Source organism: Cololabis saira, chromosome 2 (assembly GCF_033807715.1).
Source record: "Cololabis saira isolate AMF1-May2022 chromosome 2, fColSai1.1, whole genome shotgun sequence".
Classification (NCBI taxonomy): Eukaryota; Metazoa; Chordata; class Actinopteri; order Beloniformes; family Belonidae; genus Cololabis; species Cololabis saira.
This window is the reverse complement of record NC_084588.1, coordinates 14,019,760-14,044,430: the sequence shown is the minus strand read 5'-3', so window position 1 is coordinate 14,044,430 and position 24,671 is coordinate 14,019,760. Positions and strand designations below refer to the sequence as shown.

General features: G+C 45.8%; 1 protein-coding gene across 4 annotated transcripts in view; it reads left to right on the top strand.

Annotated features, from left to right (window-relative positions):
- Positions 1 to 24,669, top strand: part of tp53bp1 (tumor protein p53 binding protein, 1) — a 31,318-nt gene extending 6,649 nt beyond the window's left edge. The window contains exons 3-29 of one of the 4 annotated variants that reach the window (XM_061738561.1): positions 391 to 469; positions 567 to 648; positions 729 to 796; positions 885 to 989; positions 1,076 to 1,127; positions 1,213 to 1,382; positions 1,592 to 1,718; positions 1,820 to 1,914; positions 2,005 to 2,189; positions 3,071 to 4,127; positions 5,028 to 5,144; positions 5,234 to 5,425; positions 5,543 to 5,609; positions 7,754 to 7,846; positions 10,499 to 10,745; positions 11,035 to 11,103; positions 11,195 to 11,347; positions 12,470 to 12,690; positions 12,962 to 13,132; positions 14,171 to 14,568; positions 15,584 to 15,775; positions 15,853 to 16,032; positions 18,433 to 18,621; positions 18,827 to 18,921; positions 20,697 to 20,893; positions 24,111 to 24,247; positions 24,346 to 24,669. In XM_061738561.1, the coding sequence (XP_061594545.1) occupies positions 391 to 469; positions 567 to 648; positions 729 to 796; positions 885 to 989; positions 1,076 to 1,127; positions 1,213 to 1,382; positions 1,592 to 1,718; positions 1,820 to 1,914; positions 2,005 to 2,189; positions 3,071 to 4,127; positions 5,028 to 5,144; positions 5,234 to 5,425; positions 5,543 to 5,609; positions 7,754 to 7,846; positions 10,499 to 10,745; positions 11,035 to 11,103; positions 11,195 to 11,347; positions 12,470 to 12,690; positions 12,962 to 13,132; positions 14,171 to 14,568; positions 15,584 to 15,775; positions 15,853 to 16,032; positions 18,433 to 18,621; positions 18,827 to 18,921; positions 20,697 to 20,893; positions 24,111 to 24,247; positions 24,346 to 24,533 (4,926 nt within the window). In that variant the 3' untranslated portion in view covers positions 24,534 to 24,669. Of the gene's footprint in view, positions 1 to 390; positions 470 to 566; positions 649 to 728; positions 797 to 884; positions 990 to 1,072; positions 1,128 to 1,212; positions 1,383 to 1,591; positions 1,719 to 1,819; positions 1,915 to 2,004; positions 2,190 to 3,070; positions 4,128 to 5,027; positions 5,145 to 5,233; positions 5,426 to 5,542; positions 5,610 to 7,753; positions 7,847 to 10,498; positions 10,746 to 11,034; positions 11,104 to 11,194; positions 11,348 to 12,469; positions 12,691 to 12,961; positions 13,133 to 14,170; positions 14,569 to 15,583; positions 15,776 to 15,852; positions 16,033 to 18,432; positions 18,622 to 18,826; positions 18,922 to 20,696; positions 20,894 to 24,110; positions 24,248 to 24,345 lie in introns of all 4 variants that reach the window. The other 3 variants (XM_061738552.1, XM_061738570.1, XM_061738580.1) reach the window with 3 other exon arrangements.
- The last annotated feature ends 2 nt before the right edge of the window (positions 24,670 to 24,671 follow it).

Sequence of the window (24,671 nt, the reverse complement as noted above, 5' to 3'; positions counted from 1 at the left end):
AAAGTTGTTATAAGCGCCGCTTTACATGTGACTGATGGAATACAGCTTTTAGTGTGAGTGACACGATTGTGGCATGTGATGATGAATCAACGGTAGTCTTAACTGACGGTAACTAGAGAATTGTCAGAATTACCAGAAGATTTACGATTGTTGCTGACCGTAGCGGACTGTTAACGTTGACCACGTGTTTATTTGCATGTTAAGATGGACTGAATGTCAAGAATTCATTCAAATGCGTGGACAACTATCCACATGTGACTTCACAGGTCCATATTAGCATTTGTTCAATCTAAACTTTTACTTGTGGAATAATTTTAACTTAATTCATATCATTTACAGCTTATTTCTTGGTTATAACATTAAAGCTTTTTTTTTTTCTTCTTCATCCAGGAGCTGATATCATCACCATTAGGAAGTAGATGCTCTCAGACTGACAGCCGATCAGAGAGCAACAGCCAGTCCGAACACGGTTAGTGCTTTTCAAATCACTTGCCGGTTTCCATTTATTCACTCTTTCTGTATTAAACATAAAAACATATGTTGGTGTTTGTTTTTTTTTTATTCAGACGTTGTAGCAGCGAATCCCAGCTCACCTCTGCCGGAGGAGAGTCAAGTTCTAAACATCTGTCCTCCACCAGGCAAAAGAAAGTACGTTTGCTGCACACGATTTAACACACTGATGATGCTCAGAGTTCATAGCAACGTAGTAATTTCACTTCACTGTTCAGGAGCCCTCCAGAAGACTCTGAGATGGAATCTGGAGCTGATTCGACAACAAACTGCATCCGGTCTGAAGGTACGATCTATCTGTGCAGTCGAGCGCTTTCAAGGAAAGATGTGTTGCAAGTTATTGTTTTGTGTTCATGTGCCTGTTTGTGTCTCAGAGGGATCTTCTCAGTTCGGTTTCCTTGAGCTGTCTCAGAGTCAAGATCTTCAAGCTGAGGAACACATTGTCCCGCAGACGGATAGTCAGAGACGCCAGACATTAGGTATCTCTTTATTATCCTATTGTTACCTGATCTGAGCTTTCATATGGACATCAGGTCGTTTGACTACATTCTTGTCAACCCAGCAGAGCAGAAAGCCAGTTCCAGGACTTCAGAGAGCCAGTGCAACAAAGCAGTGAGGTAAACCTTCACGTCGCGTGGTGATTCACACGTTCATCTGACGTGCTCCTTGTAGTCGTGTACTAATGGTGCCTTTTTCCCGCAGGCCTGAGGTGAGCTCCAGCAGCTCGTCGGACTCCCTGGGTCAGTCAGGTCGGCAGATAAGTGTCCAGGTTCTGCTGCACTCCCAGAACCTCCAGGACGCCGGTGAGCAGGACCAGCAGGACCGCGACATCCTGTCCTCGCAGGAGGACCTGTTTGACGCTGATAAGACGGGTACATTCATGCAGCTCAGCTGGTGCTTTCAGGAACACGTTTTTTTATCTGTGTTTCTGTAATTCAAGTCTGCTCTTTCCCCATTTTTCAGAGTTTTACCATTTTAAACATTTTACTAGTTATTTTGGGACAATCTTAAAATACTGTGTTGTTTATTTAATAAATTCATAATGATATCCACCTCTGTGTCTCATGAACGACCTCTTCAGGTGCTGCGGTTGACAGCACGGTTTCTGAGCCGGATCAGCAAGGTCGCCCCACGTCCACACCAGCCCATTCCCTCCGACTGCTGCATCTGTCCGGACAGGGAACTCTGGTCCAGGAAAGTCTGTCCCAGTAAGTCACACGTTGCCCGTGCACTTTTCTTCCTGCCAAGCTCAAGTTTTCACAACCTTGAAAACTAATGGCAATCTCCTACTCTCTGCCCATTTTTCCAGGAGCTCCGTCGACTATGTCGCCCCCACCCCTGACAACTTCCCCCACACTCCTTTAATTATTCCCAGCTCGCCAACCGAGGCCGGAAATGAACACGGTAAATGACTTGAGCTTCTCTGCTGGTCGACCTTAAATTGGGAGAGTCGCTCAGGCAATGAAAAGACCTCAAATTTATTCAACTTCCCAGGTGCTGATGAACCGATGGATACTTCGCTGCCCCCAGACAACCAAGCAGAGGAAAAGGATGAGCCAATGGAAACTGAGGCTGCCTCCAAGCCACGCCCATGTGCCTCTACGCCTGTATCCCAGAATTCCCCTGGTTTTGCTTTTGAGCGAGTTCTCTCGGTACCCTCCCAGCCAGAGTTCTCTCATGTAAGTACTTCATTTTTCATTTGTCTCTTAAACAAACTGCTTTGATGGCTGTTGTAACTCACGTACAGCGGCCCCTCGCAAGGCTTTGGAGACAGAGCTGAAGCACAGCAGAGAGGGACATGATTGCATTTATTTAAATTTGAATGTGAGGTCTTTTGTTTTCTCAAGTTTACAGAACTCTGCTTTGATTGGTCCACTAAAAGGTTATCAGCAGTCATGCTAAATGTTGTTCTTCATTAATAAGACGAAAGTTCTGAGGATTCATGAGAAAAACGTTTTTTAAAACAAGCGAGTTGAACATGTTAATTAAAATGTTACTTAAAGGAGACCTATTATGAAAAACACGTTTTTTCTTGCTTTAACATATATAAAGTGGTCTCCCCTCAGCCTGCCAACTCAGAGCAGGAGGAAAGAAACCAAATTCTGCAGTGTCTGTACAGCCGCCCGGATGAGCCATCCAGTGTGATGTGGCTTCTACGAGCCGTTCAGAATCTGCTCCCTTTTCTTACGTAACGACGGGAGCGATTTACACAGGTTGGCCTCCGATGCGTGAAACCACGGCCACAACTAACTCCGCCGGCCGGAGCTTCCGCCATTTTTTCGTAGCGGTGTATCGCGTCATTCAGGCAGCCAATCAGCACAGTGCCTCATTATCATAGCCCCGCCCACTCAGAATCCTGCATAGATAATGAGGTTAGAGAATGGGAAGATAAAGACATGGCTCAGAGGCTGAATTTCTAATTTATTTAGCAAAAACAATCAAAAGCTTGTTTTTAAGACATTCAGGTTTAAAATAGGTATTAGATGCCATAATAGGTCCCCTTTAAGAATATAATCTGTCCAAGAGTTGCAGCCCTGAATTCTGACATCTGTTTTCTCAGGATGTTTTCGTCCCGACGCAGAGCCAGGAGGTGCCTGAACAGTTGCATAAGAAGTCAGCGTCGTTGCCTTCAGAAACACAGTCTCAGCAGCCGGAGTCGGCCTTGTTCGCCTTGCCTTTGCAACTCTCCGTGAACACGGAGACCTGCAGCCCTCATCACTCCATCCCGCAGCAGACCGAGGACGATAGTCAGGCCACGCAGATCGAGGAGTTGGAAGAGCCGTCCAGTGTTGACACCAGCGACTCGGTGATTTCACATCCCAATCAGAGAAATGAGAGTGAAGCCGTCCCCTCTGAACTACCAGCTGCTACCGCTTCCAAAGCTTCTGTCTCTGCTGAATCACCGAGGCAGCGAAGCGAATGTGCCGCGTCTGAACAGTCCCATCTGTCGCAGAAGTCTGACTGTCACGAAAAGAAAGAAACCTCTTTGAATGTACAAAATGTGAATGTAAAAGACAGGAGCGACAGTGAAGAGGCCGTGTCTTGTTCTCAAGCTAAGGTTGAATCCTCTAATGTGACTGTTAGTAACTGTGTGCAGGAGACTCCCTGCAGCTTACCGTCACAGTCAGTGATCTCTCAAACTTCTGCTGTCGATGTTAAGAGTTCTGTAGACTCAAAAGCGGAAACAGCAAAGAGTCAGTCTGTAGAGTCGGTGTCACTTAACAGCCAGACTGTCAAAGGCAGAATGAATGAAGGTGAGCAGGGAGATGAGGAGGTACTGATGGAGGAGGAGGAGGAGGAGACCTCAGGAGGAGCATCAGCAATAGACCTGGTCCTCTCCCAGAGCCGGCTGTTGTCACCTGAACCCATGGAGGAAGAGAAGAGCCAAGACGGAGGTCAGGACAGTATCATCGTTGTAACGGACAGCGAGAGAGACTCCCAGGTTCTCCAGAAAGGTGTGACGTCACAGCCAAAGGCCGTCGTCTCCACTAACGGCCATGAATCCCAGAGTCGGGAGAAAGAAGTTCACGTCGACCCAGATGGGTTATCTCAGACTGAGAAGGAGGGGCGTGAGCCGGTGGTCCTCAAAGACAAGAGCCTGAGCGACAGCTCGGGAGGTAAGACATGTCTGACTTATCCACGGTATGTCCTAGGGCTGGGCGATATGGACCAAAAGTCATATCTCGATATTTTCTAGCTGAATGGCGATACTCGATATATATCGATATTTTTTCTGTGACATAATTGGGGTTTCCCCCAAAGCATTATAGCATAGCATCTCTGTTAGCTTCATTTTTTTCTGAGGCAAACTCTTAAAAAAACAGTCAGTTTTAATACAAAGCCTCGTGCCAAATGTCACACAGGTTCCTTTATTAACAGAGGTCTGCACAATATCAAAATGTATACAACAAATGATATAAAAATAAACTTCCTGCATATATAGAATAAAAATGCTTCTTGAATAAAATAAAACAAATATCCCTTTCCTGCATAACAATTAAATTAAAATACACTCTGCAAATAATACAATGTAGACAGTAACAGGCAGACTTTTCCACTGAGGTTGACAGTTGTGCAAATAACAAAATATTTGTGCGAATCTCAAATAAAATATTCAAGTCAATTTGTCACAAAATAAGCTATATCAAAATTTTTTCGATATAAACGATATTGTCTCGTACCATATCGCGTTTGAAAATATATCGATATATATTAAAATCTCGATATATCGCCCAGCCCTAGTATGTCCTTTTGGGGTGGGAGATTTCATGTCTTTAGGAGAAAATAAAAAATACTGGGCTTTAGAGTTAATTTCCAATTTCTTTCTGAAACATTTCTCTTAAAGGGGAGTTTAACACAATATATCTGAGTCTTATCTGCTTGGACGTTGAAGTTCATATCTGCAGCAGAAAAGACACATCCATGTCTCGTCTGAGGTCCTTTTCACAGGCCGTGTTGTATTTGCTGTCAGGGCTCCCTGAAAAGCTCTTCTGACTCTCTTGCTTTTTTTCTGGCAGAAATTTCATTCCACTTCACACTTCCTAAAGAAGGGGAGTTGATTGGTCCTGCTGTCGGTGCCACGCCGCCTCTCATCAGCCAGCTGAAGCAGACACTCAGACACAGCACTCCCATCGGTGGGTTTGTCTACAACAAAAATGTCACTTATCAGATGTCAAGCAGGATCTGGTGCCGATGTTTAGTTTTGTTTCTGCTCTTTAAACAGAGATCAGCTCCCTGGCTGAAAAGGCAGACGTAGCAGGAGACATCTCTGCAGACGTGGTCATGGCCGGCGGCAACGTGGCGGCGGGGGAAAGCGGCGAGGAGGCGGCTGAGAAAGAGGGTGGGAAGCTGAGTTTGAGGATGAAGTTGGTGACCCCAGTTGAGGAAGGCAGCTCGGAGCGCTTCAGTCTGCAGAGTAGGAGCCGTTTACCTGCTGCTCGCTGTTCACACGTGACCGGGAGCACGCGCTTCTCCTTAAGCCTGATGAGAAACTGTCTTACCAGCATCTCACCGTTTCATTTCTTTCTCCCAGAGCCAGCGCTATCAGAGGAGGATGGGCCCGTTGTCAAGGTTACCGCTGTTTCCATGGCTGTAACCAGGTAACCATGGAGTTTCTCTTTATTTAAATCATCCCCTTTCTCGCCACAGATATGTCACTATTGAAGTGTTGGGTGGAATAACAAGACACACTAATGAATTTGAGGCTGCACACAAACAGTGTCCCTGTTCTGTTGTTTGTTCAGTGGAGAACCCCGAATGCCTCGTCTCAGTACGCTCATCACAACTCTGTCATTTATGTGAAAGACATCTTATCACACTCATTTACAAGTACATTATATTTTTAATGGTTTCAGAAGAAAAGGTTAAAAACATGTTTTTCTCTGCTGTATATTACTGCAGCATCTTTCATCTACTCCTGCAGGAAATTGTTTATTTCAGCAGCTTTCTGTTTTTTTAATACTTCATTTTTGTTGAACAGAGTTGCACTTAAAATCAATATGAAACGATGAAAGCGAAGCATTTTAGCGTTCATCTCTGACTAACGTGAACTTGTGGTCAGAGGTCTCCAGACGTGTCGCAGTGATGTTTCAGACGGAGACGAACGTCGACCCGGTCCGCGGTGGCATCACGCTACCCTGTGCTCAGATGAAACATGAGTCAACAACTGTTTCAACGTTGAAAAGCAACGTTTTATAAAATCTTAAATTCAACATGTTAAGGCCTGCAAATCTGCTGGATTGGTTTGGTCTTGCATCTTAAATGTAATATTTGGTCACATGTAGATAGTTTGTCATTTGTTCTTTTTAGATGTGCCAAACTATCCAGCTGCAGCCATTAAATGTTTCCTGATATTGTCCTTCAACAAAAGGAAGAAATAGCAGGATTACACAGGGGGCTTTTTAAGCAGCTCAAGAACTTTGTTGATCAGAACTGAGTGGGTCTGCTGGAGCCCGGCACAGCCCATTACAGGCCAAAGGCAGGGGTTCACCCTGGACGGGCCGCCAGTCCATCACAGGGCCACGTATATGGACAAACAAGCATGCACGCTCACAAACACACACAAACACACCCCTACAGGCAATTTTGAATCGTCAGTCAACCCAACATGCATTTTTTTTGGACTGTGGGAGGAAGCCCACTCTAATGTGCTCAAATCTCTCAGAATCAACATCTGTACGACCTCATATGTGAATGCGTGTGTGTGTGTGTGTGTGTGTGTGTGTGTGTGTGTGTGTGTGTGTGTGTGTGTGTGTGTGTGTGTGTGTGTGTGTGTGTGTGTGTGTGTGTGTGTGTGTGTGTGTGTGTGTGTGTGTGTGTGTGTGTGTGTGTGTGTGTGTGTGTGTGTGTGTGTGTGTGTGTGTGTGTGTGTGTGTGTGTGTGCGCGCCTGTGATTGATTGATTGTGTTACCCGACTGATTGTAATGATTTATTTCCGGTTGAAAACGTTCAGATGTGGACAGGTTTGTTGGCACCCTCCCGTTAAAGAAAGGAAAACCTACAATAGTCACTGAAACAACTTAAAACTTTAGGCTCCACATGACACAAGAGGACAACTGATGACAAGCTGAAGAGACGGATAAAACGGACAAAAAACACCTTGAATCTCTTTGGTATTTGTGGGATCTTTGAAGTCCAAGGTGAAGGTGCATCAGTGTCTGATTCCACAACCTGTCAGTGTTTGGACCAAAGTGGACGACCGAGCAGGACTCTACTTCTGAAAGAATATCATTAAAAAAAAAAACAGACTTGTATTTGTCAAGATGCACTTTGACAAACCACGAAGCTTCTGGGAGAATTTTCTCGGGGAGTAAATACTGACAGGTCTGCAGCTGCAGACGCCTCAAGCAGCCACACATCACTTTACTGCAGTGATGCATTCAAAAGTCATGGATTCAGTAGTCAATCTTCAATAAAGCATTTTTATAGAGTTTCAAGTTATTTCAGTGACCATCGTGGGTTTTTCTCAGAGGGGTGTGTGAACCTGTGATCCTGAATTCAGCACAAACCGATACAGATTTCTTGCAGAAAAATGCAAAGAGTATCTCAGTTCACTAACCATTAAAAATGTAGTTAAAAAGTCTGATGACTAAAGTAAAGGTTTGAAATGTGTTTAGTGGCTCTTTTGGTCATTTTTACTGCATCTTCAAGTTTTTATGACCTCTGTAACGCGTGAAGTCAGTGCTGTTGAGAGCACGTAAGTCTCTGAATCAAGTGTAAACGGTGCCGATCTTTTCCGTTACAGCAGTCCGTCCGTGTTCACGCGGGTCAGGCAGGTGCACCGCCAGCAGGAGGTGGAGGACGACTACCAGCCCGGAGCCAACGCCACACCTGTCAGGTACGCAGAGTTACAGCGGCCAGTCAGGTGTCAGGAGTCAGAGCTCGGGAAGTTTTATGCACAACAAAGTGCCTGTAAAGAAAAGCTTCAGGTTTTTACTTCAGCTGTTCCCATGTTGTGATAATTCACAGCCCAACGGTGTCTCCGTTGGTACGCGGGTGCGTTTCAGGCTGCGGCGACATTAACAACATCAAAGGTCCGAGGTTCTTCTTCACTTACCAACGGTAACCCTCCAGGTTTTTAGGGGTAAAATATTTCCCCTTAGACTCTGTTCAGTTTCTGCGTTAGAAATAAAGGGTCTGAAGAAAAGACCTGAAGGATCCAATGGCGTCAATTCAGTGGAAGCTAAGGTATGGCAAGGTTACGAGTCACAGAACTTAGAGTATCAATCAACACGTCCAGCAAATACTCATCACACAAGTCTGCTATGTAGCTTATCTGTGTGGTCAAGAAAATTGGAACTTTTTCAAATGCAGTCTCGCTCACTGCAAAAACTCAAAATCTTACCAGGAATATTTGTCTTATTTCTAGTTAAAATGTCTCATTTTTAGTCAAAAAATCTCATTACACTTACAACAAGAGTCATTACCAGAAAAATAACTTATTTGACCATTTTCACCTGTTTCAAGTAAATTTTCACTTGAAATAAGTAGAAAAATCTGCCAGTCGGACAAGATTTATCTTCTCATTACAAGCAAAAAAATCTTGTTCCATTGGCAGATTTTTCTACTTATTTTAAGTGAACATCTACTTGAAACAGGTGAAAATGGTTGTTTTTGAGTCTTGTCTTAAATGTAACGAGATTTAAAAAAAAAAAAAAAAAAAAGACTAAAAATTTGACATTTTAACTAGAAATAAGACAAATATTCTTGTTAAGATTTTGAGTTTTTGCAGTGTATAATAACTAGTGAAATCGATCATGTTGTTCTTATTTGCATTTGTAGTTATTCCATAAATGTATTTAAAAAAACAAACATTTACATTTAAGCCTTGAAGCAAAGGTGTGGCGGCTGCCATACCTTGCCATACCCAATTGACACCCCTGGAAGGATCCCAACCGCTGGAAAACTCTCCTGCTGATGCTGCTAAAACCATCAAAGTGCTAGAACATAAGGGGGAGGTCTTCCCATATGGTCACGGCAGTCCTGTCCCACTTTCATGACCTCTTTCCTCCCAGTGTTTGAAAAACTGGTATTTCACCTCGTTAATCACAATATCCAGGACAAAATGTTATTGTTGTGTCCTTCACGGCTTCTTCAGTCCTTATTTTCTGTTTGATCTGCTGTTTGTTTGACCCGTGCTAGACCTCTGGAAGTATGAATAATCTTCCCCTGCCGTAGTGTACTCCAGCCGACAGAAATAGACCTGTGTGTGTGTGTGTGTGTGTGTGTGTGTGTGTGTGTGTGTGTGTGTGTGTGTGTGTGTGTGTGTGTGTGTGTGTGTGTGTGTGTGTGTGTGTGTGTGTGTGTGTGTGTGTGTGTGTGTGTGTGTGTGTGTGTGTGTGTGTGTGTGTGTGTGTGTGTGTGTGTGTGTGATTGAGTGTGTGTGTGTGTGTGATTGAGTGTGATTGAGACCTACATTTAGCCTCTTGAGGCAGGATGGATGGCAGTGCTGCTACTTGGCGCATGTTGTTTCAGGATGTGAGGAGGGCGTAGATAACACCACAGGACAGAGCTGGTCCTCTTCATCAGTCGGATTTATTTTTGTCACTTTCTTTGATCGACCCGTCAACATGGAGGTCCGTGGAGATCGACTAATTTAGAGCTAGCTCCTAGTGGTTAGCCGATGAACTGCAGGTTTGTTTTTCTCAGCTGGCGTCAACCTGGAAGTTAGAAGGTTGCTTTTTGAGTCAAACTGATTACACCTGCTAACAAATGTACAGCTTTTAAACCAGCTATCTGGTAGAAGGTTAGGTTAAGAATTATAATCACATTTATGCTTTTACAGTTTCAACAAAAGGATGGGAAAACAAGCTCCTTCAGAGTGTTTCCTCGACAGCAGCTTCATTCAGCATTGATGAACATTTTTGAAGATCAGTTGAAAGATCAGTTCTGGGTCAGGAAAGTATGGGAAAGTTCACCACAAATGTCACCTCAAGAACGCAGTTCAACTCATTTCAAATGAGTCCAAATAATACCCAATCAATGAAAAGAAGTAATTACCTAGCTAAAGGAGCCAACAGATGGACTTTTCTGCACCTCCTGCACGCTCCAGAGGTCCTCAGTCTCCTCCGTACACGGAGGCAGCTTGGACTCCTGGTGCTGTTTTTTTTTATAACCAGTTTTTGGTTAACCGATGATGGAGCTCACTACAATGTGTGAAAGTGAAAACGAGAGCATTTCCACGCACACAGCTGAAGTTGCTGGGACAAAAAAGAAAAACCGACTTTAAAAATAAACTTATTGAGGTTCATAAAAGGCTTCATTTTGCTCAGGAGCATAAAGATGAAACTGAAGCGGTGGATAAAAGTCACGGGGTCTGAGTCCAGATTAAAGTGGTTCAGGGAGAGAAGAGCCTGAGGAAGGGATGCCCCACTCGTGCCTGGAGTTACTTTACTCTGCCGGAGATTAGTCTCTCCATATATCTGTTTATTGTGTTTATTGGGCTTAAGACCCCCCTCCTGATCACACCTTTGCTACACATGTTTTTCAGGGGTGACCTGTTCGCTTCACCTCAGAGAAACTCCCCGGCGTCCTCAGCGGGGTGCAACAGCCTCCCGAACAGCCAGTCAGAACCGTCCCGACAGGAGGCGTTGGCAGCGCCTGCCGTCGCCCCCGGAGAGCCGTCGTCGGGGAGGCGGGGACCCCCTGAGCCGGCCCCTCCCACCCCAACCAACGTCAGGCAGAAGGTGGTTCCCCGGCACAACTCTGACAACGCCGTCACTTCCACCCCGTCCAAGGTTTGTTCAGTCAGCCACGCCTTTGCTGACGAAGCTATCTCACACTCACTCTAGAAGGTTAACATCTAGGGTGTAATTCTGAAGATTCGGTTCAAATTTACTGAAGCCCGGAGGTGGACCACTGATTTCAGGTCACTTACAGTTCAGCCCCAAAACACAGCCATGAATAAATAATCATATCCCTGACTAGCTGCTTTTCATTTCAAACGTTAACGTTATTGCTCTCATCTGGTGTTGAGGTGCAGTCTGAAGGCAGTCATGTCCGTTTCTGCCCTTCTGTTTGTCTCAGCGACGGCAGCAGTCGGTCTCCCAGCAGACCAGCTTCGACGCAGCGGGGCCACGCTCGTCCCCTGGCAGGGTACACGGAATCAAATCTGTTTGAAGAAGAGATGGCCGCCCGCGATCGCTGCAGGTGTTCAGCTGACACGCTTTGTTTTTGTTCTTTCAAGGGGGAACCGGAGTCTCCGTCGTTCAGAAGGACCGCTGGCCCCGCCCACCGCAGACACGTGCGCACCATTCAGGAAGTGAGGACCACAGTCACGCGGGTCATCACCGACGTGTATTATGAGGACGGGAAGGAGGTGGACCGCAAAGTCACCGAGGTACCGCTGCTCGTCTCTGTTTCAGAAGGGTCAGGTGGTGATTCTGACCATCGTTACTGTTCTGAATCTGTGCGTGTCCTGCTGTAATAAGATAAGATAAGATAGTCCTTTATTCAATTCAATTCAATTGTATTTATATAGCGTCTATTACAATAGAAGTTGTCTCTAGGATCTTTCCAGAGACCCAGAACATGACCCCCGAACAATTATTATATAAACAATGGCAGGTAAAAACTACTCTAGTGGGAGAAAAGCCTTAAGCCAAACAGTGGCAAGGAAAAACTCTTTAAGAGGGAAGAAACCTGGACCAGGACCTGGATCATAAGGGGGGACCCTCCTGCTGAAGGCCGAGAGATGAATGAAGAACAGAGAAAGGAGGGACACAGACACAATGGCTAACTGGTGCCGTACAGGGATGATATAAACAGAAAAGGGGGGGGGACGGTGCACAACAAAATACAAGAACGATGGACAAAAATGATGGCTATGAGATACTTACAATAAATGATTAATACCCAGAGGGGAAATTCGGGTGTTACAGCAGCTCAAAGTCAGATACATGTTCAGGGCAACATGGACTCAGACTGAATAAACGATAAAGATAAATTATAAGTATGAAAATAAAAAACATACAGTAAAATAGAAACTGAATAAGTGTCCTATAAACTAAATAAGTGTACTATAAACATAGTAAGTACAATATAATAAATAGTTGGTAATACTGATATAGTATAAAGGGATAGTGTGCAGTTGTTGTTTCTTATTATAAATAGACTCGAGTCCAAGTCCAGCAGAGACAATGAAAAACGGTGGTGTGGGGGAGAGTGATGTGAGTGTCAGGGGGGTGAGGGGGACTCAGTGTTGTGACAGTCGGTGGTCCCCACTGGTGTTGTGCAGTCTGATGGCAGCAGGTACAAACGAGCGCCTGAAATGCTCCGTTTTGCACCTGGGTGGGATGATCCAGTGGACCTGTAGCTTCATCACTGCCGTTCAGTCATGCAGGTGGTGTAAAGCATCTCTCATACAGTTCTCAGGAGAGACAATCAGGACGGGCATCCAAAGTTACTCTGCCACCTTGTAAATCTGAATATTGAAGACCTCCTTCTCATCGTTCCCTTACAGGAGAGCGAGGAGCCCGTGGTGGACTGTCAGGTCCTAGACAGCGACATTTCTCCGTGTCGCACAGGCAGCAGCTCCCTGACCTCCGGTGACCTGGCTGACATCAGCTCCCTGTCGTCCAAGACCTCCAGCCTGCACCACAGCTCCTCGGGAACCAGCAGCATCACCAGCCACATCAGGCCAGATTTCTTTATGCCCCCCGGCAGAGGGGCCAAATCCATAAGGTAGCGCCTCGTCGTCCTCCCCGCCGATCCGCTTCGTGCTGCTCTGTCTTTTAATCTGTCGTAGTTGCATGCTCAGTCGTTACTTCCTCACCCTCCTATCCCCTTCTTTGACTTTCTAACCCCCTGATTTCTCAGTGATTCACTGATCCCTGCCCGCCTCAGGCGCACGTTGTCACAGACATCGATCCGGGGCCACTTTATTCTGGCGCTGCCCCGGATCAGTGCCTGTGCAACGTGACCGGCTCCGTTCGTCCCCTCTGTGTGTCCGCAGTCCCAGGAGGGGAGGTGGGCATCAACAGAGGGGTCACAGGGGTCACAGGGCAGGGGCGGTGCTCACTATGGGCAGAGGCTACAGCACCTTTGGGTCCCGGGCCTTCGTCCCGCTGACCCCCAGAGGGAGGGCTAGAAGGGGCCGGCCCCCGTCCCGCTCCTCCCTGTCCAGGTGAGTCCTCCTGGAGGCTCAGCCCTGCACCTAAAGACAGCACAGAAACAAAGAAGCCGCTTCTAGCTTCACCTCCTCCAGCATGTTCAGTAATAATTTTTCTCTCTTCCCTAATATTCTCACTAATATCCTCAAATAGAGCTGAAGCTTGTTGATTTTTCTACATGTAAATCTTCTTCTGAAAAAATAAAAACTACACAAGAGTTCAATGCATCATGTTCAAAGTTTTTTTTTTTTTTTTTGTGTCAACAAATCTCAAAATAGGGACATGAAGCCGTAATTAGAATAAAAACAAACATTAATAAAAATCTCATTTTTACATTACTGACATTTATGTCTTGATACATTAAGAATAATCAAAACTATTTTTTTATTGGAAAGGACAAGTAGATAAAACGGTACAGCAATATTCAAGTAAATGAGAATGAGTGTCCTTCCAGTTTTGTTTAAGTCCTGGAAATGAATATGTACATTACTAGACATCAAGGTATCCTGGTCCAAGAGTCGTGTAGTCATAGTTCTTGGGTTTGTCCTCCTTTGTCTGTGAAACCGGGCTCTATAAAGCTCAATTAAAGTTTAAAAAACAAAAAACAATGGGAGGTGAATCCTCCTCCTTAGGCTTCAGAAAGACGTCTTGAATAAGCAGAGCTAGGGCTCCCACATTCACTTGGATAGGACTCTAATACAATACAACTTAGTTTAACTGTTTAGATGAACCATGAACAGAAATCAGGGAGTCACCTGTCGCTGCTGTTGTGGAATTAATCATAAAACCCCAAATCAATTTCTATTCTATTCTATTTAAGCATTTTTGTCTGGAATTTAAAAACATTTTTTAGGTCAGTTTGTTTATTCTAATGTGAAACACACAAACAACAAACAGTATATGTACTTTTATCTGGACTTGAGCCGATAATCAGGGAGAGCTGGAACACGTGTAAATGTGGAGTTATTCCATAACACTAAAATACATCTAATAAAAAACAAAGCCGTGTATTTTTGCATAAAGCATGTAAAGTTGTCGTGTTTCTCTTCAAGGGGGGGTCGCGTGGGCTCTCTGCAGAGACTGGGAGTTCACGGCCAGCCACCTTCCTCCCCGGAGGACGATCCCTACGCCCGCATGCTGCCGCCGCGCCTCCCCGCCAGCCCCACCGATGCCGAGCTCCCCAGCCGCTCGGACTCCCTCAGGTCCTCGCCGGAGCTGGCCAGCTCCGCCGGGAGCAGCTTCGTCGGCCTGCGCGTGGTCGCCAAGTGGTCGTCCAACGGCTACTTCTACTCGGGCCGCATCATGAAGGACGCCGGGGACAGCAGGTTTCGCCTTCGGTTCGACGACGGCTACGAGTGCGAGGTGGCGGGGAAGGACATCCTGCTGTGCGACCCGATCCCGCTGGAGACGGAGGTCACGGCTCTGCTGGAGGACGAGTACTTCAGCATAGGTGGGGCAGATGTGGGCCAGATGTGTCGGGTTACAGTTAGGGCTGGGCGATATGGCCTTTTATTAATATCTCTATTTTTAGGTCATGTCACGATTGCCTTAGCCTTGAATTAACACTTTGATGCAAACAATCACACCGGTATGATAATCCTATATGTCTACATTAAAACATTCTTGTTCATACTGCATTAATATATGCTCATTTGAACTAACCTCCATGCAAAAAGGGGGAATAAGTCAAATTTACCAAAACTGTATTTAGTGAATAGTTACTAAGCAGTGAGTGGCATAAACATAAAAAGTGTCATTTCAAAACGGAAAGTGCACGTTGCATCTCTGACTCCCCGTCTGAAGAACATCTGCTAAGAACATGTTCTGGTCCTGGTTTTACCAGGATGAGCTGCTCTGAGCAGGAGGGGCCCCTTACAGCACCTTTATATTCAGACTAATGTAGGTGTAGGGACTGCAATGTTTCATCCTCTCCTCCTTTACTTTGCATCACTTTCACTTACTTTTAGAAATATGACGTCATATAGTCTTGTTTGACTTCGTTTCGATGATAGTAAATTATTTCATGTGGCCACATTTAAGCAATACTAGGTGACGTTTCTCAGCTCTGGAAGAGAAAGGCTCGCGGACGCGTGTCGCACTGAGCGGATAGTTGGAGCTGCATCAGCGCGGCGTGCGAGGAGAAAACATCCCCTCCTGTCTTTACTAAACCGTCCCAGTTTGCTTTGAAAAGAGTCCGTCGCGCGTAGCAACTGCACGGATGAACTCACAGCGCAAACAGGCTGAGTTTGGGGGCGTAGTGAGAAAAGCCTGTAATTTAATGCCCGTGGCTAAAAGCAAATGCATGACAATGTATACTCGAATATTCACGATATAGTCATTTTGTACATCGCACAGAGTAGAAGCCGAGATACATCGACTATACTCGATATATCGCCCAGCCCTAGTTACAGTTGAAGTTGGACTTTATTTGCGCGTGTTTGATGCTCAGTCTCTTCTGCGTGCAGGAGTTGTGAAGGGCCACAAGACGGAGGGCCAGGATCTGTTCTACGGTGTGGAGCGGGACGGGCAGAGGCAGTGGTACAACCGGACCGCCGTCATCCTGTCGCTGGAGCAGGGCAACAAGCTGAGGGAGCAGCACAGCCTGGGCCCCTACGAGCCCTCCAACCCCCTGACCAAGGCCTCCGACATCAGTCTGGGTGAGCTGCGCTCATTTACCACCGGCACCCTCGGCCCTCAATCCTTTTTGAACACGGCTGCATCCTTTTTTGTTCAGATAACTTGGTGGAGGGGAAGAGGAGGCGCAGGGGAACCCCCGGAGGTCCAAACACACCCAACCGCAACTCCTCCAGCAGCCCGCGGAGCCCCGGCCCCTCCGGCAAGAGGAAACTGATGTCCTCCGAGGACGGCCAGACGCCCTCCAAGAGAGGCCGGAGGAGGGGCGGAGCCAGAGCTGGTACGGGGAGGCGCTCACCTGGACCATGACTCTCTCTGGGCGGGGCGGGGGGGGGGGGGGGTTACCAGTAGTCTTCCTTAATGAATTTAACATTTTTAATCCTAGACATCAGTAAAGCTTTTTATCAATTTTGTTTGCTGTGGATGAACTGTGAAGGTGTGGTAGAGCTTCATTTTAAACATCTTTTTAGAAACTTTGTTTTAACAAAAGTGCCTTTTAAAGTTTTTAGACTGGATTTCATGTTCATTTCAGTTTTGTTTGTATGTGAAATCAGACATGTGGTTTTTGTTGAGTGTTAACTGAGACATTTAGACCTCCGTGAGGCCTGAACCCGTCCTCTGCTGATGTTCCCCGTGCTGCTGAGGCTGACTCGGTAATCAAAAACGCACTGTTGGGGTGTTGGTGTTGGTCCACAGGTGGAGGGAAGGTCAGAAGTGTGTTTCACGGGTGCATTTGCTAGTAGAATCAGTTACAGCTTGTGTGTGTTTCATGCTGACAAAGACTAATTCGGCCACTTGAATCGTGTTTTGTTGATTTTAGAAAAAATGTAATGATTAAATCATTTCTTTAACATGATTTGGCTGAATTAGTCTTTCGAGGAGACGTATTATATCCTTGTTTTCCCCAAAGACGCCCACATACACTCAGGTCTCGCCGAGCACATCGATGCACCACAAAAGCTGCGCTTTTCAAACGCCACCCCACATCTCTTAGTGCAGCTGCTCTAGGCGTGTGGTGGGGGTGGCGGTTGGAGAGGCCGAACCCACCAACCTACTGTTAGGATGTTCTTGTTCTGAAATTGGTGTCACAGCTGCGCGATGCCAACTTAGACGAACAGAAACGCAGCAAGATTTGAAGCTGGGAAGAGAAACTGATGGGGGGGGCTTATCAAAACATATGATCTCAAACACAAAAAATATTTATGCATTTATTCATACTGGGCCTGCTTTTAAGAGATAAACATGGAAATTGGTTGTTTTTGTGGATAAACATTCAACAAAAATAAATAAAATTAAAGCTGCAGGCAGCGATGAACGGGCCCTCGTGCGTGCAATTTTCACCAATAAAGGTCAAGGACTCAAAACTAAGTCCGATGACACCACCCACATGTCTTTATGTCAAACCATTCAAAAGTTATTGCAGAAAATAGGAACTATCAAATATCAACCAATCAGAAGAAGGGGCGGGGCTAATTCAGGCCAATGAAGGTCAAGTACTCAATACCGAGTCCGATGACACCACCCACATGTCTTTATGTCAAACCATTCAAAAGTTATGGCAGAAAATAGGATCTATCAAATATCGACCAATCAGCTACTAGTATCACTTCCTGTTTAACGTTGAAGTTTGACGCGGCGCCATGGCCACGCCATTTCACGAAAACTCACGATTTTGATAACTTTTCATGGTACGTCTTTTGTGTCTCCTGAGCGAGTTTTATGTCGAACGATCCTGCTAGGAGGAGTTCGTTATAGTACGACTTGTGAAAATGGCATAAATTGCGCCAAAATTACATGATTAATTCAAAATGGCCGACTTCCTGTTCGGTTTCGGCCATGGCGCCACGAGACTTTTCTTTAAGTTGTCCCATGATACAGGTGTGTACCGACTTTGGTGCATGTACGTCAAACCGTATCGTGGGGCTTGAGGGACGAAGTTTTCTAGGGGGCGCTGTTGAGCCATTAGGCCACGCCCATTAATGCAAGCCATTAAATATCACATTTTTCGCCAGGCCTGGCTTGCATGCAAAATTTGGTGACTTTTGGGGCATGTTTAGTGGGGCAAAAAGGCCCTCATTTCGTCGGCAGAGGGCTAAAAACAAGGAAAAAAAAAATCCTACAAATACAATAGGGCCTTCGCACTGTCAGTACTCGGGCCCTAAAAAAGATTCTAACAGTAAAAAGTGAATTTAATATTCTGCTGTAACTTTCTCAGGTCGGGATTGTGGGCTATAAAGGGTTAATATTAGATTTTAATCTGGTGTCAGATCATTTCTGACAAAGTCCTAAATATGATTAATGCAGAAATATAGCATATAATAAACTGATTGAACTTTAGATATACTTGTCTCTTTCTACTTTAATTTGTACATTAGTGTGTCTTTATTCCGTAGTTGTATTTATCTGTATTTGTGTGTGTGGTAACAAGGCTGGAGGTCTGGTGCAGCTTTGGTCACCTGTGAGACACAAATGGTTCACCACCGTTGTCTCACAGCGGTTTCCCAGGCGACCAGTCCTGCTGTAAGCTTTACTTACCTCCATGTTGGTTTATAACCCGTTGCAGACGCAGAAATAAATAGAGGTAGCCGCTATGCGCGCAAATGTATAAATGATTGGAGAAAAACTTATATAAATGTCTAAATCCGTATTTTGTCACCGAGCCTGACGTTTGTGTCCTCAGCTCAGCGGGTTGCAGTGTGCAACACCTCTGGCAGCGGCACGGACCTCCCGCTTCAGTCGGGGGACGTGACGGAGACGCACGGCCCGCTGCCCCAGAACACCTCCCTCTTCATGGGCTTCGCCTTCATGCTGACGGCGTCGTCCGAGAGCGACCGCTTGACCAATAAGATCTCTAGCGACGATGAGGAGGGTGAGTCGGGCAGCTGAGAAACAGACGGAGCTCCTGAGTTGACTAGTGCAGGTCATGTGACTCACTTGCAGCCTGAGACGCAGCACTTTACTGTGAACATGAAGAAAAAAGCCAAGCTCTGTGTTTTAGAGTCATAACATTAAAATAGTTAACTCCATGAGAAGTTCATGCTTCATTATTGCACCTGTCTGTATTTCCTGAACAGATTACGTGCAGACTGGTCCGTATAACAAAGTGTACACTGAGTCCCAGCTGCAGGCAGGTGGCGGCTTCATCCTCCCGGACTTCAACGAGGAGCAGGTACCGAGAGCCACAAAACAGTCCAATTTTTCTTATTCTGTTGCATATTTTTCACCTTTTCCTCATTCGATTAATAAGCACACAAAGGTTGTGGTAGTTAACAGAGTTTATACGTGTGTTTTTAGCCCTGATTACTGTCCGGTGTCCCTGCTGGGAGTTATATTTACTGCTTGGTGGTGTAAAGTGGACATAAAATGAATTGAAATAAAGCTTGTAGCCTAAAAAAAAGGAAACATTTGAATGCTTTTAGGGAGCCAATTAATGCATCTTGCATCAGATGTAACATTTTTTTTAAAAACATCTGGTGAGTGTTGAAATGGTTCATTACCAAAAAAAAAGGAAAAGGAAAAGTTATAACTGTGGGATGTTCAATCAAGAGTCTATAACTGCTTTCAGACACAAAGCTGGTTCATTTAACATGTTAGAAACAGCAGAAAAGGAGAAAATATGACCATTTGGACCTGTACATGTCGTCAACTTTTGCCAACATTCAGATTCACTTGGATATTTAAAACACAGCCAGCTCTGTCTCCAGCTCGTAACTCGCCTGAATCGAGAAGCTGAGACAGAATCAGCAGGACCGTCGGTACGAGGCCTGACCGGTCCTGCACCGGTCCTGCATCTGTCCTGCATCTTTGTTTCTCCTCCCGCAGCGTAATGTCCTGACAACCGTCATGTGAAACTCACTAATAAGTTGTGATTTGCTTCTGGAGAGGTGGAGGTTTGAAAGAAGAGGGATGAAGGTTAGCTGCTGCAAGACGGAGTAGGTGTGTGAATGAGAGGGACACAATTGGAACACTGAGGCTCCAGGGAGAAAAGATAAAGAAGGTGAGGATTAAGTACGTAGGGTAAGTAGGGTCAACAGTCCAGAGCAACGGAGAGAGTGGAAAATAGGGGAAGAAACATGCGGTGGAGAAAAGTGTCAGGGGTGATGTGTGACAAAAGCAAGAATGAAAGGAAAAGTGTACAAGACGGTGGTGAAACCAGTGACGGTTGGGAGACAGTGGTACTGAAGGAGGGACAGGAGGCAGAAATGAGCATGTTGAAGTTCTCTTTGGATCAGGAATGGGAGCATCAGAGGCACATGTTAGAAGTTTTAGAGATGAAGAGGCCAAACTGAGATGATTTGGACATGTACAGAGGAGGGATAGTGAGTTGATTGGGCTTAGGAGACGGATGCTGAGGTGGGAACTGCCAGGCAGAAGGCCAAAGAGGAGATATATGGATGTAGTGAAGGATGACATGAGGATGACATGAGGATGGGGTAGATGGAGACGGATGACTTGCTGTGCCGCCTCTGAAAGAATAAGATTTGCTTCTGTGGAGTGTTCCAGCCCTTTTATAGTGGATGACGACATTAGCGCCACTAATCTGCACAGTCGTTCTTCCTCGACACACTCAGCCAGCAGTTCCTTGATTTCCTTTTCATTCCAGTTCCCTCATCTCTTTTTCCCTGTTATGCTCCAGAATTGGCGCTAATTACTTCATTAGTGTGACACGTCAGACGAGAAGTTAAACACTCTGCTGTAATTCTGACTTATGATTTCTTCCTGATTGTTAAAAAAAGATAAAAGATGATTTTGTAAAGAAGGTATTTGGCTTCAGCTGCTCATTTGTGTTTTATTCTTCTTGTATAACGAGAATTGAAAAAAAAATCTGTTATCTTTTTTTCTGCTTAAGATGAGGTTATATTTCAGTGCGTTCATCTTTGTAAATGCCTGCTGAAGCTGCCATGAACTCTCCTCTCCCCATGCGGTTTTCTTCTCCGTGTTCAGTGTAAAGCAGCGTACCAGAGCCTCCTCATCGCCGACCAGCACTGCCGCACCAGGAAGTACCTGCTGTGTCTGTCGAGCGGCGTCCCGTGTGTGTCGCACATCTGGGTGAGAGACTGCTGCAAAGAGAACAAGCTGCTGAACTACAGGAACTACCTGCTGCCGGCCGGCGTGGGGCCGGACGACAACATCGTGGAGTGGTAAGAAGCGGCTTGACTTCTCATTCAGCGGGTTTTTACGTGATGAAGGAAAGTGTCGAGACACTGTCTTCTGTCTAGGCAGTCTCAGAGTTGGGCTTGGGCCTGGAGGACCCAGGCTCAAGTCCAATCAAGGGAGGTGAACCGTTGTGGGCTCCGGAGTAAGGCCCTTAAACCCCAACTGCTGCCCGGGTGTCAGAAAAATGGAAGCACACTGCTCCTAGTCTTAATAGTGATGGGTAAAAGCAGAAGATAGATTTCAGGGAGTTTTTGTGAGATACAGTACAGACCAAAGGTTTGGACACACCTTCTCATTCAAAGAGTTGTCTTTTATGGCGCTTTTCCACTAGTACCTACTCAGCCCGACTTGCCTCGTCCCGGCTCCACCCGCTTTGTTTTTCGTTTGTTTTTCGTTTGTTTTTCCACAGCTAGGTGAGAAGTGGTGAGAAGTGGGCGGGTTGGGGTGAAGCTGCTGTGACGTACTCGATTGCGCAACCCCTTTGTTCGTGTCAGCGCTGATCAGAAATCAGCTGGAGCCGCGAGCGGCTGAGAGTAAAACAGAGCGCCTGTGGATCTTATCGTTCCTTATCACCCGTCTACATCCCTTTTTTAATTCTCTCCTCAGCCACCAGGTTTATGAACATCTGCACCTCAGAGTTGGATGACCAAACAGACGTTTGCGCTGTATAATAAAATTGCAGCGAGTCGCTCTCGCGCTGACTCCCGCTTCCTTCCGTCTGACGGCCCCGCCCCCCGACCAGTGGCGTGTAGAGTGATGACGTCAGAAATAGTGCCGGCTCAGCCCGGTTAGAACCTCGGCAGAATAGATACAGAAAAAGTATCTGCTTGGCACGGCTCTACCCGCCTTGGCCCGTAGTGGAAAAGCGCAAGACGGGGGCGTGGCGGGTAGAAGCGTGCTGAGTAGATACTAGTGGAAAAGGGCCATTATTTTCATGACATTTGAAAATTGTACATTCACAGTGAAGGCGTCAAAACTATGAATTAACATGTGTTCATTCATAGTTTTGATACTTAACAAAAAAGTATGAAACAACTGTAAATATGTCTTATATTCTAAGTTCTTCAAATTAGCCACCTTTTGCTTTGATTACTTCTTCGCACACTCTGCATTCTCTTGATGAGCTTCAAGAGCTAGTCACCTGAAACGGTCTTCCAACAGTCTTGAAGGAGTTCCCAGAGATGCTTAACACTTGTTGGTCCTTTTTGCCTTCACTCTGCGGTCCAGCTCATCCCAAACCATCTCCATTGGGTTCAGGTCGGGTGACTGTGGAGGCCAGGTCAGGTGGTGCAGCACCCAATCGCTCTCCTCCTCGCTCAAATAGCCCTTACACAGCCTGGAGGTGTGTTTGGGGTCATTGTCCCGTTGAAAAATAAATGATGGTCCAACTAAACACAAACTGGATGGAATAGCATGCCGCTGCAAGATGCTGTGGTACTGTAGCCACGCTGGTTCAGTATGCCTTCAATTTTGAATAAATCCCCAACAGTGTCACCAGCAAAGCTCCCCCACACCATCACACCTCCTTCTCCATGCTCCACGGTGGGAACCAGGCATGTAGAGTCCATCGTTCACCTTTTCTGCATCGCACAAAGACACGGTGGTTGGAACCAAAGATCTCAAATTTGGACTCATCAGGCCAAAGCACAGATTTCCACTGGTCTAATGTCCATTCCTTGTGTTCTTTAGCCCAAACAAGTCTCTTCTGCTTGTCGCCTGTCCTTAGCAGCTATTCTACCATGAAGGCCTGATTCACACAGTCTCCTCTGATCAGAGATGTGTCTGCTGCTAGAACTCTGTGTGGCATTGACCTGGTCTCTAATCATAGTTAACCTGTGATGTCTGAGGCTGGTGACTCGGATGAACTTCTCCTCCGCAGCAGAGGTGACTCTTGTCTTCCTTTCCTGGGGCCGTCCTCGTGTGAGCCAGTTTCTTTGTAACGCTTGATGGTTTTTGCGACTGCACTTGGGGACACTTTCAAAGTTTTCCCTAATTTTTCGGACTGACTGACCTTCATTTCTTCAAGCAATGATGGCCACTCGTTTTTCTTTACGTAGCTGCTTTTTTCTTGCCATAATACAGATTGTAACAGTATATTCAGTAGGACTATCAGCTGTGTATCCACCCGACTTCTGCACAACACAACTGATGGTCCCAACCCCATTTATACGGCAAGAAATCCCACTTTTCAGTTGTTTTATACTTTTTGTTAAGTACATATTTCCACATGTGTTAATTCATAGTTTTGATGCCTTTAGTGTGAATCTACAATGTCAATAGTCATGAAAAGAAAGGAAACTCATTGAATTAGGTGTGTCCAAACTTTTGGTCTGTACTGTATATATTGACAAAGATTATAATTATTGTTATTAACTGATCACCACAAAACAAAGGAAAACTCGTCAGGTCAGCCAGTACTGGTCGAACTGGTACTTTAACAATGTGCTGGCGACAAACCTGAACGTTTTTGATAGTGAACGCAGAGCTCACAGGTGATCATACACTCATTCAGCATTATTCTGAAAGGTGTTCACGTTTAAATGATCCCTTTATTTAAACTAAAATAGACCTGAAACCAGTTTTTTGTTGTAGCAGCTCCTGCACAAGATGATTTAGGTCAATTCAGTGATTATGTAATAATCTCAAAAGTCATGACTGATGGAGGAATGGAGCAGGAGGACGGGCTGATCGGTCCGGCGTCTGCAGTAATGTGGACTGATCTGCCGTGGTGGAGAGAAAGCTGAGATAAAAGGCAGGACTTGGGTGATTTTACACTGAGAGCAGTGATGCGAGGCTGCGAGAGCTGGACGATGCTTCAGCGGGGAGACGAGTTTGAGAGAGAAGAACAAGTGGACGTGCTCCAATTTAACAGAAAATATTATCTGGAGCTTCAAAATGAGGATCAGTCAAGCTTCGCTGTCACTTGTGCGTCCACACAATCGTCTCATTTGTGTGAAACTCCTTCAGTGTAAAAAGTAATGCTTTTATTTTTCATGCTGCACTGACTGAACTGCTTATTTCAACTTTTTTCTCGAGTGCATATTTAAACAGGTTCAGAGGAAACTGCTGACATTTTGACAAATGTACCACACTTGTTTCTATCTTGTATTTCTATCTTTTTTTTCCTGCTAAATTGTGCTGAATCAGTAAACACTCGAATCAGTTCTCATATTTTTTCTCCTCTTTCCCCCCCGTCTGCAGGCATCCTCGCTCCAGCCCGTTCAAGGCCCTGCGCGTCCTGCTGGTGTTCGAGGAGCCGGTGGAGCTGTGGGCCCAGCTGATGACCCTGGGGGGAGCGTCTTCGGTCCGCCAGTTCCAGCCAGACAAGGACGGCTCCGGTGCGAATCAGACGACACGTCGTCCAAAATAACCCAAGTCCAAATGATTGTTTACATTTTAGTAATGACTTCTCTTCTTCCTTCTCTCCCATCCGTAGACATTCCTGCTGGAAAGTATGACGTTGTGGTGACGGACCACACCTGTCCACCGCTGGTAGAGAAAAATGTGACATCCCAGGAAGTCCCGCTGGTGTCGTCCGAGTGGCTCATCCACAGCGTGATCTGTGGCGAACGCCTGGGTTTCCACAGCAAGCCTCAGTACCGCCACGAGTCCTCGTCCTCATAATCCCACTCCACGTGTGTGAAACGCCTCGGACCAGGTTAAATGTTCAGCGTTAGTTCTGTTGCATGCCTCTGCTGTATATAACTCAACCATGTCTGTTTTTATGGGATAATAAATTGTGACCCTTGTTTCATTTTAATG